This window comes from Balaenoptera acutorostrata, chromosome X, assembly GCF_949987535.1.
Source record: "Balaenoptera acutorostrata chromosome X, mBalAcu1.1, whole genome shotgun sequence".
NCBI lineage: Eukaryota > Metazoa > Chordata > Mammalia > Artiodactyla > Balaenopteridae > Balaenoptera > Balaenoptera acutorostrata.
This window is the reverse complement of record NC_080085.1, coordinates 11,929,355-11,951,418: the sequence shown is the minus strand read 5'-3', so window position 1 is coordinate 11,951,418 and position 22,064 is coordinate 11,929,355. Positions and strand designations below refer to the sequence as shown.

General features: G+C 41.1%; 1 protein-coding gene across 2 annotated transcripts in view; it reads right to left on the bottom strand.

Annotated features, from left to right (window-relative positions):
- The window catches only part of GLRA2 (glycine receptor alpha 2), a 186,457-nt gene that overhangs the window by 31,512 nt on the left and 132,881 nt on the right, over positions 1 to 22,064 (bottom strand). For both annotated transcript variants that reach the window (XM_057538474.1, XM_057538473.1), the window contains exon 8: positions 2,912 to 3,061. In XM_057538474.1, coding sequence (XP_057394457.1) covers positions 2,912 to 3,061 — 150 coding nt within the window. The remainder of the gene's footprint in view (positions 1 to 2,911; positions 3,062 to 22,064) is intronic.

Below are 22,064 nucleotides of genomic sequence, written 5' to 3'. Positions count from 1 at the left end.
TCATTTTATCAGCAAGCTCCCTTCCAGCTATCCTGGAAAGAGTGTTAGTTATGACATTGCTTCTGGAAAGGGTCAAGAACAGAGGCCAGAGATGGTGATGGTTATTTTTTAGATTTCAGCACATGTTAAAGTGAGAACTTGTGTACCGCACCTGTGTACCCCCAACCCAGGAGATCACACCATGACAGAAAGCAGATGTATAGAGTGGAGGTCCACCAAACCCATCTGAGTTTGTTTTAATGCAACTATTAACAAGTGTTTTGGTTTAAAACGAATAATCCGAGACAAATGCTAAATTACACAGGGCATCAGGAAAATAGGCAGAAACAGGACTTTCTGCAGTACACTGGGCTGTATGATCACAGTACTCACAGTGATGGGGACTAAATGAATTCTTGTATGGAAAGTACGGTTTATAGTAACCCCTCAATCAGTGCGAGCTCTTGTTACCATTTTTTCTAAACATAATTCAGACTCAGAAAAATTGGAAAGTGCTACCTTGGAAAGATGCCATTTCCTAAGGGACAAATAATTGGAAATGCCTCCCCCTCCTTTTTTTTTTTTTTTTCAAAATTCAATTGTCAATGATAGTAAGAGCCTTGACTGCAAAGGGGCACCTGCTGATTGTTTTAATTGAAGTTTTAAATTTAATTGTAAACTTTAAATTTATAACCACAGACCTCAGATGGGCTCTCCCACTACCTCTGCCTCAGCATTCTGACCCCATCTCTCTCCTTGGAGCAATGGCTTTTTTATTCTCCCAAACTACTATTTAATACTTTATCTTTCCTCCTTAAACCTTCTCCATTCCTCCTTTCCATCCCATTTTCAGCCGATAACCTGCCTCATAATCCTTGGAAATGATAGGAGCAATTAGGAGCTCCTACATCATACCATCATCAAACTACCAGTGGCTCAGCACCCATTGTCATTCTCCCATTTTGTCGGTACAGCGGTGCAGCACATGGGCTCTGGACACGGCATCACACCTCAGGTCTTGCCGTGCTGCTTCGTGGCGCATGAGCACGGGCAAATTATTCAACCGTGCTTTGGTATCCTCATCAATGAACTGATACTAATTTAAGTCATTATTACAATGGCTGAAATATCTGTCTCCATGTAAGGCCAACCCTGACCCTTGGCTCTGGATTTCACCCTTTCGCATCTTCTCAAGGTGTTTTCTTTTTTTCTTTGAAATTATGGTGTCCTTTCACTGCAGTGTTGATTTCTCCCTTTTTGCTACAGTATTCCTGTTGGCAAACATGTTCTTTTATTTTCCATTTTGAAAAAAGTTTCCTCCCATGATCCCACATTACCTTCCATGCTCTCTTCTAGGCTCCCAGCGGGTTTAATTTATCATTTTTTAGGGGGAACAGATTTTGAAAAGTCTCTCTCATCTCTTGTATGTAAAATTTTAACTTCAGTTCGTTAGTGATATTGTTACAGGCACTTGAGTTCTCTGTATCCAAGAGCATATTTCTCTCCCAGAATCTGAAACTGAAAGCAAGTGCAAGGCTTCTGGAGTCCTATATGAAATTAAATTATAAACCAGGGCACTGCTTCCCAAATGTGTCTGCACACTGGCATTGCCTGGGGACCTTCAGAAGATACACCTGTGCCCCATTCCAAGACTGGGATTAATGGGTATGGGGTATGGCCAAGGTTTGGGATTTTTGAAAGATCTCCAGGCTATTCTAACGTGCCGGCAAATTTGGGCTGAACTGGATATTTTGAGCCATGTATTTCCAACCTCAAACTTCTAGATAATGTAAGTTTTGGGTTTCTGCATTAAAATTAAAGTTGAGACAATGAGATCAGTCTAATTGGATTTATCAGGTTGAAATCAACATGAGTAGGGACCTTATTTACATAAAGCCGAGCAATTCATAAAAAAGTCAATCAAAGCAGTTTTGTGAGCAAAGACACGCACACAAATTATCAATGTTCAAAGCAACAGGATTTTAAAGTAATTTTGTCAAATGGAATATATATCTCCAACTACAGTTGCTAGATAAAACACAGGGCTCCCAGTTACATTTGAATTTCAGATAAACAACAAATAATTTATTAATATAAGTCTGTTCCATGCAACATCTCGGATGTACTTATACTAAATATTTATTATTTATCTGAAATTCAGGCTTAACTGTGTGCCCTATATATTTTTTAAATTGAAGTCTAGTAAATTTACAATGTTGTGTTAGTTTCAGGTGTATAGCCAAGCGATTCAGTTATATATATGTATATGTGTGTGTGTGTGTGTATTCTTTTTCTCATTCTTTTCCCTTATAGGTTATTACAAGATATTGAGTATAGTTCCCTGTGCTATACAGTAGGTCCTTGTTGGTTATCTATTTTATATATAGTAGTGTGTATATGTTAAGCCCAAACTCCTGACTTATCCCTCTTCCCCCTTTCCCCTTTGGTAACTATAAGTTTGTTTTCTATGTGTGTGAGTCTACTTCTGTTTTGTAAATAAGTTCATTTGAATCATTTTTTTTAGATTCCACATATAAGTGATATCATATGATATTGGTCTTTCTCTGTCTGACTTACTTTAGTTAGTATGATAATCTCTAGTTGCATCCATGTTGCTGCAAATGGCATTATTTTGTTCTTTTTTATGGCTGAGTAATATTCCAGTGTGTGTGTGTGTGTGTGTGTGTGTGTGTGTACACCACATCTGTTTTAGCCATTCATCTCTCGATGAATTTTATTTGCTAAATATGACAGTTCTGTCCCAATTTTAAAGGACTAACCTGAGCAGTAATTCAGTATAGTAGGATGAATCAGGACAAAAATTAACTTCAGCTTCTTGCTCACTATGTATTGTTCTATTTTCTAAATTACATTGCCTGGATAACCACCTCAAGCTCTACCTGACTTTGTCTGCACTCAGGGTCAACTGTACCTTATTCTGCCTCTTCTGCCTTCTCCGGAGCCGCAGAAACTCCTTGTGCTGCCTGGAGACAAAGTTCACTGCTGCATATTCCAGTAAGGCTGCAAACACAAACAGAAGGCACACTGCCATCCAGATGTCAATCGCTTTTACGTAGGAGACCTGAGAGAGAGGGAGAGACAGAGACACCGTGAAAACTTGTGGGGAAACCAGGTTCCTTATGGTGTGAGCAGCAGAATAACCTCACTTCCCTTCATCAAGGATTATCTTCTAGGCTTTCCTTAAGAAAGTGCTTAAGCGTTTTCCATCCCACTTTGCAGATTCTGGGCAGAGCAGTGAAAGTTACATGCCCCCCTGCCCCAGGCCCTTGTTCCATTTCTCTCGGTATAGCCCACCTGCTCAAGTAACCTCATCCCTGAGACCAGCTCCAAAGGTGACTACAAGAATTGCCTTCGTGAAAAAAAAGAAAGAAAAAACTTTGAGGTAAAACAGTGGGCGCTGCTCTTGAAACTGCTCATTTCCTTCTATTTTTTCTTACCATTTAAAAACTCATTAAGATAATTCCAAAACTTGGATGAGAAATAAACTATATATGGCTTTGGGTCCTTCAAAAACCAATTTGTAACTTCCATTCAGCTTTTGATCCTAACTGACGCAGAAACAAGTTTCTTCTTTTTTTTATTGAAGTATACAATATTATACAAGTTACAGGTGTATAATATAGTGATTCACAATTTTTAAAGGTTGTACTCCATTTGTAGTTATTTCAAAATGTTGGCTGTGTTCCCTGTGTTGTACAATATATCCTTGTAGCTTATTTTATACATAGTAGTTTTTACCTCTTAATCCCCTACCCCTAAATTGCCCCTCCCTTCTTCCCTTGCCCCACTGGTAACCACTAGTTTGTTCTCTATAACTGTGAGTCTTCTTTTTTGTTATAGTCACTAGTTTGTTGTATTTTTTAGATTCCACACATAAGTGATACCGTACAGTATTTGTCTTTCTCTGTCCGACTTAGTTGCAAATGGCAAAATTTCATTCTTTTTTATGCTGAGTAGCATTCCATTGTGTGTGTGTGTGTGTGTGTGTACACACCACATCTTCTTTATCCATACATCTATTGATGGACACTTAGGTTGCTTCCATATCTTAGCAATTCTAAATAATGCTGCTATGAACACTGGGGTGCATGTATCTTTTCGAATTAGTGTTTTTGTTTTTTTCAGATATATACCCAGGAGTGGAATTGCTGGGTCATATGGTAGTTCTATTTTTAGTTTTTTTAGAAACCTCCATACTGTTTTCCCTAGTGGCTGCACCCCTTTTCTCCACATCCTCGCCAACATTTGTCATTTGTGTTCTTTTTGATGGTAGCCATACTGACAGGTGTGAGGTGATATCTTACTGTGGTTTTGATTTGCATTTCCCTGATGATTAGCGATGTTGAACATCTTTTCATGTGCCTGTTGGCCATCTGCATATCCTCTTTGGAGAAATGTCTATTCGGGTCTTCTGCCCACTTTTTTAATCGAGTTGTTTGTTTTTTTTGATGTTGAGTTGTATAAGCTGTTTATATATTTTAGATATTAACCCCTTATCGATCATATCATTTGCAAATATTTTCTTCCATTCCATAGGTTGTCTTTGCATTTTGTTCAGGATTTCCTTTGCTGTGCAAAAACTTTTAGGTTTGATTAGGTCCTACTTTTTTATTTTTGCTTTTATTTCCTTTGCTTTAGGAGACAGATCCAAAAAAAATATTGATGTGATTTATGTCAAACAGTGTTCTGCCTGTGTTTTCCTCTAGGATTTTTATGGTTTCTGATCTTATATTCAGGTCTTTAATCCATTTTGAGTTTATTTTTGTATATGGTGTAAGAGAATGTTCTAATTTCATTCTTTTACATGTAGCTGTCCAGTTTTCCCGGCACCAGTTATTGAAGAGGCTGTCTTTTCTCCACTGTATATGCTTGCCTCCTTTATCAAAGATAAGGTGACCATATGTGCATGGGTTTATCTCTGGGCTTTCTATCCTGTTCCATTGATCTATATTTCTGTTTTTGTGCCAGTACCATACTGTTTTGTTTACTATAGCTTTGTAGTATAGTCTGAAGTCAGGGAGAATGATTCCTTCAGCTCTGTTCTTCTTTCTCCAGATTGTTTTGGCTATTCGGGGTCTTTTGTATTTCCATACAAATTTTACAATTATTCTCGTTCTTTGAAAAATGACATTGGTATTTTGATAGGGATTTCATTGAATCTGTAGATTGCCTTGGGTAGTATCATCATTTTAACAATATTAATTCTTCCAATCCAAGAACGTGATATATCTGTCCATCTGTTTGTGTCATCTTCAATTTCTTTTATCAGTGTTTTATAGTTTTCAGAGTACGGGTCTTTTACCTCCTTAGGTTTATTCCTAGGTATTTCATTCTTTTTGATGTGATGATAAATGGGATTGTTTCCTTAATTACTCTTTCTGATATTTTGTTGTTAGTGTATAGAAATGCAACAGATTTCTGTATATTAATTTTTTTATGCAGCAATTTTACCAGATTCATTGATGAGCTCTAGTAGTATCAGGTGGCGTCTTCAGGATTTTCTATGTATAGTATCATGTCGTTTGCAAACAGTGACAGTTTTACTTCTTCTTTTCCAATTTGGATTCTTTTTATTTCTTATTTTCTGATTGCAGTGGCTAGGACTTCCAATACCATGTTGAATAAAAGTGGCAAGAGTGGGCATCCTTGTCTTGTTCCTGATCTTAGAGGAAATGCTTTCAGCTTTTCACTGTTGAGTATGATATTAGATGTGGGTTTGTGATATATGGCTTTTATTATGTTGAGGTTAAATAGTTTTAAACTATCACAATTCAAGATATTCAACCAAAGTAAAATATCAGGGCTGTAGCCTTGGGAAGGTATCTGGTTAAAAAGGAAACTTTTATGACCCTTCAGTGATTGGTTGAGTGCTTTGTACATCTTATTTGATAAAGCAGATTCTGAAAGCAAATACTTTTTACTTGCAATGAAAAGTTCCCTTCATCTCACTCAACTTCCAATTATTTTTTAAAATATGAGGGGGAAAATAATTAGATGAAGTTGTAACATGTTGGACCACAGACTACAAATGATTCTTATTCAACTGCCTATGTGAATGTGTACTATCTAGTTCTAATTTTTAAATAGGGTTTCCTACTTTTTGATAGCTGTCACTGAGTGTTTGCCATCCAGAATTTATGCATTTTACATATATTAATTTTCTAACCATTATGACAACTGTATTACCCCCATTTTCTGGTGAGGAAACTGGGGTACAGAGAGGTTAAGTTATTACCTAAGGTGAGAAAGCTAAAAGGTGGCAGAGCTAAGATTGGAATTGGAACCCAGTCTGACTAGTGAATCTCCTTTCTGGACACACACAAACATACTACTAGGATTATACCTTTTGTATCTTGCATTTCCCTTTAACCTTTATAGTGAGCACTTCCCATGTAATTTAACTTTCTTCTAAATCATAGTTTCCAGTGCTTGTATAATTGTCTATACCATCATTAATCATTCTGTATGATAGAATATTTAGGGTGATTTTTAGTTTCATTTTATGCTACTATAAATTTGGGAGCTATGAATATTCTCCCCCCCCCCCCAAATATTTAACTGTATCTCTGATTATTTGTTAGGTCAATTTTTAGACTGGGATTATGGGAGTAAATGCTAAGAAAATATGCTCCTGACTTAGAAAGTTAGTAGGAGCATAGAGGATGTAAAAGCAGAGACTCTAGAATGAGATGCCTGAAGTAAGAAACACTGCTCTGTTCTTGACTCTAACTTTGCCATATTGTTTAACCTGTCTCTGCTTCCCCTCCTCATCTGTATAAAGGAAAATAATAGTAGCTATTTCATAGAGTTATGTGGATAAAATCACTTAATGTATGCAAAGTGCTTAGAATAGTGTTTGGCACAGAGTAAGTGCTATATAAATGTTTGCAATTATTTGACTACATAAGGGTGTGATTTTGTTAATAGAAAAATCTTGGAAGAGACAGAAAAATCAACAAGGAAAATAAAAATCACCCACAGTCCTAATATATTCCAATTATTATTTTTAAGGTTACCACCTGCCTTACACTGTTTGTCCCCATCAATCTGAACTACTTGTCAGTCCCACATATGTTGTGACGAAGTGGTATAGCACCTGGGATGCTTATTCTCAGTCTTTCTGATTAACAGATGACTCAGAATCCTTCATGACTTGGCTTGGATACCAGCTCCTCTGGGAAGCATCCCTAACATTCCTACTTTTGTCTCATCTGGGTTGGGGGCCACTCTTCTTTGCTCCCTTATAACTCTCTATTGAGCCTGTCTGTTCTTTTTGAGTCCAGCAGCTTCCCTGACCCCACCACTAGACTCACTAGACTGTAAACTTTTTTTTTTTTTTAGAAAGGTCCTGTGTAGTATTACTCTTTGTATCACTAGCCCAGGACCTGGCAAATAGTGAGTAAACATTAGATATGTGGGATGGATGGATAAATGGATGATTGAATGACAGAAGGAAGGAATGAAGGAAATACCTGGCTATCTTTCCATTTTTGTACTTTAACTTCAACAATTCTTTACTATATAACATTACCCACAGTTGTATATATTTGATATTTCTGAGAGTGGACTATTAGTGCATTTAAATTCTCTCAGCTCACCAAGCATTCCTGGAATGTTTCTTTCCTTAATAAGCAATAATTTTCTTATATTTGCTGTTCTGGAGCAGTCCTATTCTCCTGTAATAATAGAACATTACCAATCACAGCATTCCGGTTATATATTATTCAGATGGCCTTTGAATGTTTTAAGACCTAATAATGAGAAGAATTTGTCAATGCCTGATAGATGTCCATACCAAAAGCTAAGTCCAGTTAGAACTCACCATCATTCCTCCCCTTGCTAGTGTTTACAGCACTCAGTCATTTGTAAACCTTTCCCCACCTCTCCTTCTAGCCATCAGCAGGCCAGGCACGTATTTGGCTTCTTTTATAGCTGCTCATAAACGAATCCTTTCAGTCTCTTAATCATTTTGGTCTCCGAGTTTCCTCCAAATCATGATCATCTTTCCAGCATTGAAGTGCTGGTATTAACTGCATTATTCACACGGATTTAGGTGGTGGTGTGAGACATCTATTACATATGATAGGATGTTCCTTCAGTGCTGGTCTCTCAGGATTGAAATGCCTTTTTGTTACTTCTATCCAGCTCTGATGTCAGATTCTCTCCCTTTGGCTGCTAATCCTTAGATGTTTTTACCTCACATTTTTTCCTGTCACATTATTTTTATGATATTTTTATGATTCCTGGGCTTACATGACCCCTTCCTGAACTACTTTACTACAGTCTTGCAAAATAGTTTTCAAATTAATGAAGCTCTCAAAATGCTAGTATGATTCATTTAGTGTTATCTTTCCAGGTATATTTAATTCAGAAACATAAACACTGAGGGCCTACTATGTGGAAGGCACTGTAGTAGGTGCTGGTGGGAGGTGGGGCAGAAGATACAAGAATAACTAAGATGCACATTGATTCTTCCCAGGACTCCCCAGGTGATACTCCAGGGGAACCTGTTCATACTGTGCTCCAGAAAGCATCATTCACATAGGTCAGGGAGCAGCAAATTAGGACCTATGAATCGAATCTGCCCCACCACGTTTTATAAATAGTTTTATTGCAACACAGCCATACTCATTCATTTATATATTGTCCACGGCAGCTTTTACAGTAAAATGGCACAGTTGAGTAGTTGTGACAGAGACCATACGGTCTGGAAACCCTAAAATACTATGTGGCCCTTTACAGAAAATGTTTGCCAGCCCCTGACATAGACTGCAGTGTTGTCTGGTTTGTCCTGGGGATGTACATCTTGGTGGCCCTGCTTGGTGCTTGAGAAAACCACGGTCTAGTGAGGGAGACAGTCGAGTGAACATAAAACTGATACAAAGCAGATGGTCTCATGTGCCAAAGTAGAAGAAAAACCAAAAGGTGGCTGGAAGATGGGGAGGTCAATGTTGACAGGGAAAATCAGAAAAGGCTTTGTTCCTGGATGGCATGGCATTTGACTTAGGGCTTGAGGAAAGCCAGGACTTTGACGGGTGGAAGAAGCTGTGAAAGCAGAACCATGAAGATGGGAGAGAATAGGTGGGCTTGAGGATGGTGAAGCATCCAGCGACTGGGATGTGCTGGGTACCGGGGAAGTGCATGGTGGGGTACGGACAGGTAGGCTGGGCCAGCACAACGGCCGGGCAGAGGCATCTGGGTTTCACACTGCTGGTAAAGATAAGCTAATTATGGTTTTGAGGTGGGGTATAGATACGTAAGTCCTTTTCTAATTAGCTTGAATTTCTTTGTCTCAAAAGCAAGAGTCTTAGCAAAAGTAGACATTCTCCCTCCATATAGAAATTTACCTTCTCTCCTGACACTCTAAACTCTACACAGGGTCAGTTCTCTTCCAAGCTTTCTAACAACATCTCTGAATCCTTTGCTGAATCTTCTTCGATTTCTTATCTGTGGTCCTTGAACTCTTTCCTCTTCAATTTTCCCTGTATCTTCAGGTCCTCAATAAATTCATCCACTCCTATAGTTTCTCTGTGTGCGTGTGTGTGTGTGTGTGTGTGTGTCTCCCATAGCAGAGATTGGCCAAGTTCTTGTGAATCCCATTTCTTCTTCCTGGGACAGTAGTAAACTAGATTTTCCAGTTCAGCTGGATCCCCAGTGGAATGTGGGCAGAAGTAATACACACTGCTTCAGGGCCTCTAAAATCTCCCAAGAGGTCATTAGGACTTAACCTTTCTCCAGCCACCTTGGGTGTCACTCATCTAAGATGGCAGTGCCATAAGATGGAAGAAGCCTGGGTCCCTAAAAGACGCAGGGCCACCCACTTCACAGTGGAATGTAATGTGAGTGAGAAATAAATTTTTATTGTTTTAAGCCATGGAGATTTCAGGGTTTTGTGTTTCTAACACTTCCAAACCCATCACTCAGCCCTGACCTCCTGACCTCTCAGAGCATTCTTGTGCTAATTATAAAAGCCCCAGTGTGTGGGGGGGTACTTCCCTGGTGGCCCAGTGGTAAAGAATCCGCCTTACAATGCAGGGGATGTGAGTGGTTCCATCCCTGGTCAGGGAGCTAAGATCCCACGTGCCGCGGGGCAACTAAGCCCACGTGCCACAACTACTGAGCCCGCGCGCCTCAACTAGAGCCCACATGCCACAAACTACAGAGCCCACGCGCTCTGGAGCCTGCGTGCCACAACTAGAGAAGAGAAAACCCACATGCCACAACGAAAGATCCCGTGCCACAACGAAGATCCCACATGCCGCAACTAAGACCCGACACAGCCAAAAATAAATAAATAAAATAAATTTTAAAAAACAAATAAAAAAAAATAAAAGGGCTGGGAAATTCCCTGGCGGTCCAGTGGTTAGGGACCCGCGCTTCCACTGCAGGGGGCATGGGTCTGATCCCTGGTCTGGAAACTAAGATCCCACAATGCCGTGCAGCATGGCCAAAAAATATATAAAAAGGCCCACAGTTAGGATTTGCAAAAGCAAAATCATTAAATGCCCCTCCTTCCCATTCACTTCATTTGAATCTTGCTTCCCACCGGCAACACTAGTTTCACCATTAGTTCTTTCTTTGCCTTCACCTCTATTATTCAGTCTGTTGCAAAAGCTCAACATTGACTTCTGCAAAGCACCCTTAGGTTTACCCTTTTCTCTCCATTCCAAAGATGTCACTGCAACTTTGGCCACCAACACTTACACCTGGTTATTATAACAACTTCCTAACTGATCACCCTGTACCCAGTTCCTCCTCGTGGCACTTTATCCTTTTGCTTCTGCCAGATTAAATTTAAACACCAATTCATTTTGCAACACATCTGCTTAAGAACTACTGTGGCTGCCTAGCATAGGCTCTAGTATCCAAGACCTCACACAGCGTGTGTCTGCCCTAGTTACTCAGTCTTATTCCACCCTTTCCTAACATGAACCCTGTGCTTTGTTTAAGCAGTTCTACTTACCCTGAGGAAGCCAAGTCCATTCCTACTGAGATTCCCACTCATTCTCAATGGGTGTGATTTTGCACCACAGGAGACGTTTGGCAATGTCTGGAGATATTTTTGGTTGTCACAACCAGGGGGAGGTGCTACTGGTGTCTAGTTGGTTGAGGTCAGGGATGCTGCTAAACAGCCTATAAAGCACAGGACAGTCCTCACAGTGAATAGTTATCCAGCCCAAAATGGCAATAATTCTGAGACTGGTAAGCTCTGAGATAGAGAAAGCACCCGCCCCCAACCCAGGTATCCGTGCCTGGTTCAGTGGTCCTCAGCTGGGGCTGATGTTGCCGTGAGAGGACACTTGGCAATGTCTGAAGGTGGTTTTGGTTGTCCCACCTGTGGAGTGAGGTTTTGCCACAGGCTTCTAGTGAGTAGAAGCCAGGGATACTGCTAAAAGCCCAACAATGCATAAGACAGCCCCCATGACAAAGAATTATCCAGCCCCAAATGTTAATAGTATTAAGGCTGAGAAATCTTGGTTTACGCTCTTCTCCCAGCATAGAGATTCTTCCTCCCTTTTCCTGCTTTCTCTACCTATGTATTTCCAGATAATTCCTCAAGGAGTAGCTCAATCTCCATCTCCAGAGTGATGCTTTCTCTGCCTATTCTAGCCCACAGTGGTCTTACCCATCTTTAGGATTTGTAATGCACTGATAGTTAGGATCAGACAGTTGAGTGTTTGCTTCATGTTTGCATGTTTTATCTGCCCAATTAAAGTATAGGATGCTTGGAGGATAAAGACCCAGGGATGTCTTTTGTATCTATACCCCCAAGAACAAGTCTTTGTGCATTGAGTAAATGCCCCATAGTTTCTGTTGACTGACAAGTTATTCAAGCTGCATATAAATTCAAATTCCTTTCACAATCACTAAAGGGAAAAAATTTAGCTCACGTCTTTTAAAGCAATAGCTGATGATATTAACATTACTCTAGATTTATTTTCACTAAGGGAAAGAAGGATAGTTATTCTGTTGAATTTACAATTCCTGTAGTTTACAAACATATCTGGTGAAACAGTAGAGCCAGTCAAGTTGTTTAGGTTTTTGTGGCGCTAAATAAACATTTATCTCATATTTGAACATATCAGTTAGTTGGTGGAGTTTAGCTCATTACTCAGTTACTTTGGCATCATGTTGACATTTCTTAGAGATATTTTTCATTAGTGTTTTTTTTCTTTTTCAACACTACCTAGGTATTTTTGAAAACCTTGGCAGTTTTTCTTGAGGAAATTTTTTCATTAATTATATACTGAGATCAGTTTCAAAATGGAAAATCAAACCATGAATTTATTTACTTTAGTCCCATAATTTGTTTTGTCTACATTCAAAGACTACACCATTTCCTGCGTCATGAAGCCAGTCATTCATGGGTTCGGCCATTTTCTACCCAGTGTTTATCCCCATCATAGAAGAGTGGCTCGTCATTGTATAAGGATTGCCTGAATGTCCTTACAGCTTGGGTGCCCTCTCCATCCCTCATGGGCAAGGCACTCCCATTTGACAAAGTGCCAACTAAAATATATCCACATTCCCAGCCCCTAGGCTGACCCCAGAGAGCTGAGACATTCCTCTAGCAGCCAGTCAAGGAGGATGGCTTATGAACACGTATGAAGAGAAGTTCTCTACAGTAGAGAAAAATCACAAATGACTGTGATAAACCAAGTATTTTTTTTAATAGAAAAGAGACAAAATGGAATTTATAGGACAATCTCAAAATACTAAGATATTTTTCTTGTTTTAAGTGGAATGATGTCTCACACCCACCTGCTTGAGTCAGTGTTTAATTATTCTCAGAGTATGCATGCAAACCACTGCTAAACCAGAATAGAAGCTTTTCTGCTCTGTACAGTACAGTTTCTTTTTATCCAATTTAGAAGGAAAAATTTTAATTAACCCTGATTAATGCAGCTGTTGAAATGGATACCCGTTGGTCACAGTAGCCTGACTTGTGCTTCCATTACATGGGACAGAAGCCTTTGGTAGCTCCAATCAATTCGTCTTTTTTTTTTTTTTAAAGGATTTTCTTATTTATTTATTTATTTATTTATTTATTTGGCTGTGTTGGGTCTTCGGTTCGTGCGAGGGCTTTCTCCAGTTGCGGCAAGCGGGGGGCCACTCTTCATCGCGGTGCGGGGACCGCTCTTCATCGCGGTGCGCGGGCCTTTCTCTATCGCGGCCCCTCCCGTCGCGGGGCACAGGCTCCAGACGCGCAGGCTCAGCAATTGTGGCTCACGGGCCCAGCTGCTCCGTGGCATGTGGGATCTTCCCAGACCAGGGCTCGAACCCGTGTCCCCTGCATCAGCAGGCAGATTCTCAACCACTGCGCCACCAGGGAAGCCCTCAATTCGTCTTTTATTGAGTGCTATAAAGTACACCACCACCCTCTCCATCCTCATTTTATGGGGGAGAAAAATAAGTTTATTAAATGCATGTCTAAATTTTATACAGGTAGTAATCAACAAAGATGGAAATGAGAATTCTGGCTTTGACTTTCTGTTTTGTCTCTTACCTACATTCAGTCATGGTAAAAATATCATCAGAAAAAATATAACCAGTCAAATTAATCCTAGTGCCAAAGATTCATGGTGTTGGACAATTTTATCTTTACAATTTCACTGCCAAGTTGCCATTTTTATTGCCTAGTTAAAGAGCTCACATCTGCTGTTTAACTCCAGGAAAGTCAGATTTCCTTGGAAGAGAAGGATTGTGGCAGCACTGACTACCTGGCCTGTCCCAGTGTAACTACCGCACCCTGTTTTCTCTCCATGTCTTACACTCTTGCTGGGTTCTGGGTAGAGTACTGAATAAACACAACTCTTGTGAGGGTGCTGTTTGTAAAAAGAGCCATTGGGTGGCAGTGCCTCCAAGCCCGGTACCTGCAGGAACCAACTAGTTACCAGCGGCATTCCTTAGATCACAAAGCTTTCATCAGGACAGGACCTGAACAACCTCAGGGACCAAATAATTTGGGTGTTGAGTGGCACACAGGTCTAGTTAGCTGATATTATTTCTTAAGATGAATAAATTTCTCTCCATTATGGTGGTCAGAAAACTGTTCAAAGTTGCTTGCCAGAGCACACTCTCCGTGTGAGTTTTGTGAGTGGAGAGGTAAGAGAAGGGTAGAACTGCCAGCCCCAGAATGCACGAATAATCCTAGGTGACAGCCACTGTTAGAGGCATCAGAGGGACACCCTAGAGAAAGGCACCCCCAGGGCTCAGCCTTCTGCAAATGTAGGTGTCTGGGGGAGGGAGCCAAGGTGAGGAAGGAGTGGCATCTGGAGGAAGGGGAGGGAGCAGCACTGGTGGGGCTTCTTCCCCGTGCTGCGTCTGCCACATCTCTCACCATATTCTCAGCTGATGGACAGGAATACTGATTCCTTCCATAGTCTGCTTCCGGTGGCTGCACCTTCAACGACAAAAGAAGTGCAGTATATTGCTTCTTAGGCAAGGGCAGGAATGAGGAGGGAGTTGGGAGTCAGGAGCAAATTGCCCAACAGTGTAACAACAACCACGATGAAGAAAAGAGCCAATTGGATGATATCAGTTTTGGAAAGGCAACCAAAGGCTTTTGGTGGATAATGAGATGATGCTCCACTTAATAGATATCTGTGTAGTCATTGTTTGTGTGTGTGTGTGTGTGTGTGTGTGTGTGTGTGTGTGTGTGTGAGAGAGAGAGAGAGAGAGAGAGAGAGAGGGAGAAAGAATCAGGGAGAATATGAAGATGGGAAAAGGAAGGAAATGATCCAAGGATTCCAGTGTCATGGGGTCATTGAAGGATTGCATAAGACACTTCCGGTAAATCTTAACACTCATTTGGCAGATTGTGGACCCTCAGTCACATTGGTTTGCCAGGAATGAGCTCTTGAAGATATTACATAATTCAAAGCTTGCATAATTCAAGGCAATTTCCCCTAGAGGAATATATAGAAAGTAGAATTTGTTGTATTTCATGTTCTGTGCATGCATTAAGACTTTGTTAGTATTTTTATCTTGCCCTATTTCAAACTCACACAAGCTAAGTTCACATAAAATGGCAGCTCGTTGTAGCGAGCACTCCTATATGTCAGGGGGGCTGCGATGTGCTGTTATGAAAACAAAACAACCAACTCCCACCACCATCATCAGTGAAAAGCTTTCAACCACAGAACTCTAGGAGTTATCTCTGCGATATAGGTAAGAGAACTGAGTTTACTCTTTAACTTTACCAAGATCACATGGCAGAAGAGTGGGTGAGCTGCTATTCACATCTACTCTGGCTTGACTCCACCCTCCGTGCTTTTCTGGCTCCCTGACCCCTGAGGGAGACTGTCTCCAGGGAGAGAGTCGGCAGAATTACTCACAGACTGTGGTTTCACCAGATGACAACATCTGATGTGAAAGAGGTGAGAGAGTGCAGGCCGCGGGCTGGGCGAGCTCGAGACAGCACAGTCACACCTGCAGCCGTGGAGCTACTATGAAACGAAATGTTGAAACATGAGAGCGAGCCACACTGTCCTTCATCTGCTTTCTCAGCCATGGGTGCTGTTTCCACTTCTTTATTTACTCCCCCGCCCACCTCATCGCAGGTTCAAATTTCATTCTTATGAACAAGGAAGGAGAGGAGGGAAGTTTAGTAAAAACTGTCCAGTCTCGTTCTCTGACTCAGGCTGACGGAAAGGCCTTGGGGTGGCGGCTAGGTTTGTAGCGATGACAGTGGTTTTCTCCTGCCCTCCATCTGCTGCTCCCCAGAGAGGGGGCTGGATGGGAGGGGAAATCTGGAGAAGCTGAGCAGTCTCCACCTCCTAGACTGGGCTCGTTGCCTTATGATTTCCAAGTTGGTTGTGCTCCCTGGAGTAGCATGAGGAGGCCAGATCAGGAAGGCAGCACGGGCCAAATCTCTCACCCCCGACCATTTGTGAAACCCTGAGCCTTAGCAGAGTGAGCGGGCGGGCCATTGCTGGGTATGTGCGGGCTCTTCATCATCCCAGAGCAACCACGACGGCGGACTTCTGATGCAAGCGGACTTCTGAGATGCTCGTTGGGGTGGGTGAGATAGGTGAGCAATGGACGATTCTGGACTACAGAACGGTGGCAGGCTTAGAAGCCCATTCCGACCTGTAGTGATAGAGAAGCCATTTCCTCAAGAGCACCTGGGATCCTGTGATGACTCGGGGGCACAAAGAGGCTTCTCCAGGTGCTGAGCTTCCCTGCAATGCACCTGAATCCTCTGAGCACTGGGATGCCACAGCCTGGGGATGAGGACGGGTGTTCCTTTGGTGGAGGGCAAGAGTGTTTCACAGCTGAGATATTAATATCTATTGAATGGCAGTCAGTGGTAGCCAAGAAGCTTTACCACCCACCCCCTGGCCTGTGGCCTGGTTTAGCTTCAGCTCTGCACTTTAATGTGAGCTCATGGTGCAGGCAGCAGGTCAGTGAGGAGGGCTCTGCGGGAGCCACCTTGATAGAAACCTTCCCTTCTTGACCTGAGACCCTGGGCACTCATGCCTGGGGCATGGCCACCTCAAGCTCCTGAAGTGAATCGGCTACCTACTGTCTCTCATAGCATCCCGAGTGAACCTGAAATGGAAAAATTCCAGGCCCCCATCATGTTCAAGGTTACATGTGGGGAGAAGAAAACAAGAAAAAGAGCTCCAGGTCAATCAGAGACCTGGAATTAACATGGTACAAGAGCCTCTGGCTGGGCTGGTGATCTCACTTTTTGTTACTGTAAATTACCCAAGAGCTGGCCTCCACTGTGTCCATTTCCTGTAGCTGAGCAGCATTTTGATGCAAGTCAGTTCCATGCCTTTCTCCTCACCACAAAAACCAGAAGCACAAACCACCCACTAATAATTAGCTACTTATTTGCACTAGATATGAGCCTGCAGGAATCTGTTCGTAATTGAAAAGAAATCCTACAGCCTCTTGAATAAAATGACACAAATAGATAAACAAGCTCTTTGAAGAAATTAAAAAGGCCGTGCTATCAGGAGACATTTCTATATTTCAATATGGAAGTGTACAGACTGCTAAAAAAAGAACAAAAGATAAATTGTGAATGTGGAAAGATTTGGGTTGGGCTTATTGAGCACATCAATTTCTAATGCATCAGTTGCATATATCTGCTTCAGAGAGTTTAGATGAATCCCAGTCCCTTGATGGAAATCAATCCTGTAGCATTACAGAAGCTAAGAAAAGGAGGCAGGGCTGTGATGGAGAGAGCAGTGAGAAGATGCCAGGGATGTGGGTCTTGGCTTTGCCACTGGCTGACTTTGCAAAGGTGGCCACGTCATTTCACCCTTCTGGGCCTCAGGTTCCTTCTTGGAAATATAAAAGGGTTGGATGATCATCTCTAAGGTTTCTGAAAATCTATAACTCAAGGGAAAGAGAAAGTGATGAGGGAGGAAACTAAGTCAGTAGCAGGATGGGGTCCCAACCTCAAGGTGATCAGGGCCGTGAGTACAAGAAGCGGCCTTCTGGCTCTCTGCTGTGCCTTCTTAACAACCTTCAGTGTCATCCAGTAATGCGTATTCATTGAGCACCTCTGTGTGCCAGGCAGCACCTGCCTAAAGTGGTGAATTCCTTGCTTAGAAACAAATTGTATTGATGAAAACATTTATCTGCATAAGACTATGTGTAGCAGATGTACTGCAAATTCACCAGCAAATTTAGTGAGAAAGTCTCCTGTAAATCATCAGCAACTCACCTCAAGCTCCTGAACCTTGCTGCTTTTCTGCCTGAGAGTTGGGTTTTTTTTGTTTTTGTTTTTGTTTTGGCACTTTAATAACTTTCTCAACTTGCATACAAGGAAGCTTAGAACACTCCAGGGGGACGCCTCTCAACCATAGAGGGATGGGAGTTAGTGGATAAAGACGCCGGATTTCCTGTTACTTGGTGGGATAAATCTGATAAGAATTCTGTATGGTTTTTCAGAGGATCCCCGGCAGGATTGAACCATACTTGCCGTCCATGGTAACTGGCTCAGTAATAGACTTTATTGGCTTTTCTCCTTTTCTTGTTTACACTCCATACTCTCTCACTTGTCCTTCCTGAGGACGCCTCCCAAATGAGCTATCTGCATCCAAATACTTGTTATGGGGTCTGTAGTTTACTGAAGCAAATGGCCCAAACCTAAAATTAGATCAGGGAAGGCTGACACAAACGTGATGCCTGTCACATCATGCACCGTTTAGAACCAGGATAGCAACCAACCACAGGTCCTCCTGAAAATTCCTTTCCTATTGACAAAAGCACTATATCTGGCTGGTTTCCTCATCATCAATGAGAATGGAGTGTCAACACAGTTCAAAAACCAATCTGGAGAAGTAAGCATCAAATCAATTTGGGATCTATATTACCCATGTCATTTAACACCCATTACTTCCCTTTTTGCTCTGCACATCTAATTTTAAATTGACAAAATTACAATTGTGTAACTGTAACAGAAACTAATTTCCAATCTAATACTATGCAAGAGTCATCCCGCATATACCAACCCTCCTGGGGTCAGGGAAATAACGAGAGCAGCTTATTTGTAGAAACATCATAGAAGTTGTTCCATGCTAGGTATGAAGTTTGTTAGGAAGATTGAATCACAGTTATATTTTGAGCCTAAAAGGATATAGCTATTATGAAGGTACAAATTACTCCTTGTTGGAGAACAGAGGGAATGAAAAGTGCCCACCCAACTGAGAAGGCATCTTGAAACCGAAAAATGAGGGAGGCAGCTCCATATTATTAATGAATCAGTTTATTATAGGGTAACCTACTCACAGGGTGGGATCGGGATCAGGCAGACAGCGATCCGGAAGCATTTGCAGCTGCACTCCACACGGCCGAGGGGCCACTGGGACAATTTTATAGTTAACCTAGGGTATGGGGGTAGGTGTTTGGAAATAGGACGTGCATTCTTAAGTCAAAATTCATGAATGGGTAACTAGTCTAGTGGGTGCTGGGAATAAGTCAGCAAAGATTTTCATCATTATTTGGGGACTAACAGAGCATAGAGGTCACCTGGTCCTAATGATTATTAAACAATATCTATTAGCTACAAAGCCCCTGACAGAGAAGGGCTTTACTGCACAATACAGTCCTGGGTAGGGTCAGTGAAAGGACACGAGAAACTGTAAGGGCCCAAGATGGCCTCAGTTGTGCTAACAGCCATACACTCCTGTTGACAGGACATCAATTAAAAATGTTAATAGCGGGGGGTAGTGGTGGGATGAATTGGGAGATTGGGATTGACATATATACACTAATATGTATAAAATAGATAACTAATAAGAACCTGCTGTATAAAAAATTTTTTTTAAATGTTAATAGCATTACACTCGAAGACCAATGAAGACTTTGTTTTACTAGCGTGTGGTAGGCAGCCTTCTAAAGTGGACCCCAGTGATTCTTGCCTCCCAGTATTCATATTCTTGGGTAACCCCCTCCACGTGACTGTGGGCTGGACCTAGCAACTTGCTTCTAACATACAATTTGGCAAAAGTGAAGGGAGGTTACTTTCATGATGAGGTTATAAAAGATGGAGTTCTGTCTTGCTTGAGCTTTCTTTCTTGCTGGCATTCTCTCTGGCTCTCCTCACTGCTTGCCTTGGTGGAGAGGGCTGCCTGGCAAGGAACTGAGTGTGGCATTCGGTCAACAGTCAGTGAGGGACTGAGGCCTCAGTCCAACAGCCCAGGAGGAACTGAATCTTGCCAACAACTACTTGAGTGAGCTTGAAAGTGGATCCTTTTCTAGTTGGGCCTTCATGTGAGACTGCAGTCCTAGCTGACACCTTGATTTTAGCCTCCTGAGAGACCCTGAAACAGAGGTCTCAGCTCAGTTGTGCCTGGACTCCTGACCCATAGAAACTGTGAGATTAAAATGTTGTTGTTTAAGCCACTGAATTGGGGCGGGTGGGAATTTGTTAGGCAACGGTAGATAACTCATATGTGGTGTCTTTAGGAGAGAGAAGAGAGAGATAAGTTGTTTACTTTGGGCCTCATGAATCTGGAATTTGGTAAGAATTGATGATTTATTTTTGGACTTTTTAAAGAGGAAAGTTTAGTTAAGAAAACTAGTAAGATATCTGTGAGGATAATCAATATAAGAGAACAAGAACCATAATATATTTTTTAATCTACTCATTCAAATAAGATCCCTGCTTAAACATGTATCAAGTAACTATTGAAAATCAATTTACCTATGCTGGAGTCCAGGGGTCGGCCAACTATTGCCCATGGGTTAAATCAGTCTTGCTACCTTCTTTTGTAAATAAAGCCATGCCCATTCTATTACATATTGTCTGTGGCTCTCTTATTCTCTACTTAAAGTGGTAGAGTTGAGTAGTTACAACCGGGATCTTACAGCCCAAAAAGCCTAATATATTTACCACCTAGCCCTTTACAGAACATTTTTTTAATGAACTCCTGATCTAATCATATAATTCAAGGTAACCACTATCCAAGGCAGTCTGAATTAATAAATTTTCTCTATATTTTGGTTAACATAGAAAATAAAACTGGATAGTTCATAATCCAAAACATTCCACTGTAGGGTTTTTATTTCTGGAATTACCTACATTCTCTCTCAATTTTGTGTTTCCAATACAGATATAGGGTCCCAAAATGATTTGCATATTTTTAGCAGTCAACAAATGATTGTAAACTGTTCCCCATGTGTGAGATGCTGAGAGATACACAAAGATAATTAACATTTGATTCCTTCCTTTCAGAAACCTGCTTTATAGAGGTAAAGAAAGACAAGAAAATAGATGATGGCCGTGTACTCTAGCAATCCTGGGTCAGCGTGGTGGTAAAATCCATTAGCACCAGTGTTCGACTTTGAGGGTCCAAATCAGGTCTTGCCTCTTCCTAGCTGTACACTTTGGGCAAGATACTTAATCTCTCTGTGCCTCAGATTTCTCAGCTGAAGAGTGGGGACAATAATGAAGCCCATCTCATAGATTTGGTGTAAGGATTGAGATACACATGAAATAACAAGCGTGTAGTGCTTAGAACTGGGCCCGGTACCTTGCAAATGCTCAAACACGTCAGCTCTCATCACCATGGTGGAGTTGACCTCTTGGACTCACGTCCTGCCATTAGAGTCAATGCCTTGAGTACTGCAAATTAGTTAGATTAATTAATAGTTTCATCCAATTTAGGATCTTCATTAAAGTTAAATGTGGGAGTCAGTCTCGTGTGACTTCTTTCTGGATGGAAGCACTTAAGAGATTTCGAGCAACTGCTGTATCTTGAAATCAGTGCTATCACTGAGGGCTAATTTTCCTGCTGCTGGTCTTGTTTTAAAATTACCCTTTGGCCTGAAATGGCTCGATTTTACCTTTAAATCCCAAACTGAATTTTCTGAGAACTGGGAAAAATTATTCCTGTGGAATTTTAGATAAACAGGATGCAAGCTATATTCTCTCAAATGCTATTTAGAGAATCATTGATGTTTTTATAATTCATAATTGAACTTGGTCTTTTCTATAAACTGGTTGAGCTTTATCCAATATTATGACTCACGGTGGTAATATTGAAGGCATTTCGTTTATGAGTAACAGTATGAAAATAATAAATTTGCATAACTTTGCCCAATTTTCTCTAACATTCTGAGGCGTGTTGTCATCATGAACAATTAGTATTATGTATGTTGTGTAGGGTACATTGATCTTTCAAAAATATTTCAATATATAATTCATTCTGTCTCCACATACTATAGTTGTGCAGATACTGAGTTCAGAGAGCTTGAGAGATTTTCCTAATGTCAAAAAACCAGTTAAGAACAAAGCTAGATTACTCAGCCATAAAAAAAAGGAAACAAAATTGAGTTATTTGTAGTGAGGTGGATGGACCTAGAGAATGTCATACAGAGTGAAGTAAGTCAGAAAGAGAAAAACAAATGCCGTATGCTAACACATATATATGGAATCTAAAAAAAAAAAAAAAGAAAAAATTGGTTCTGAAGAACCTAGGGGCAGGACAGGAATAAAGACGCAGACGTAGAGAATGGACATGAGGACACGGGGAGGGGGAAGGGTAAGCTGGGACAAAGTGAAAGAGTGGCATAGATATATATATACTACCAAATGTAAA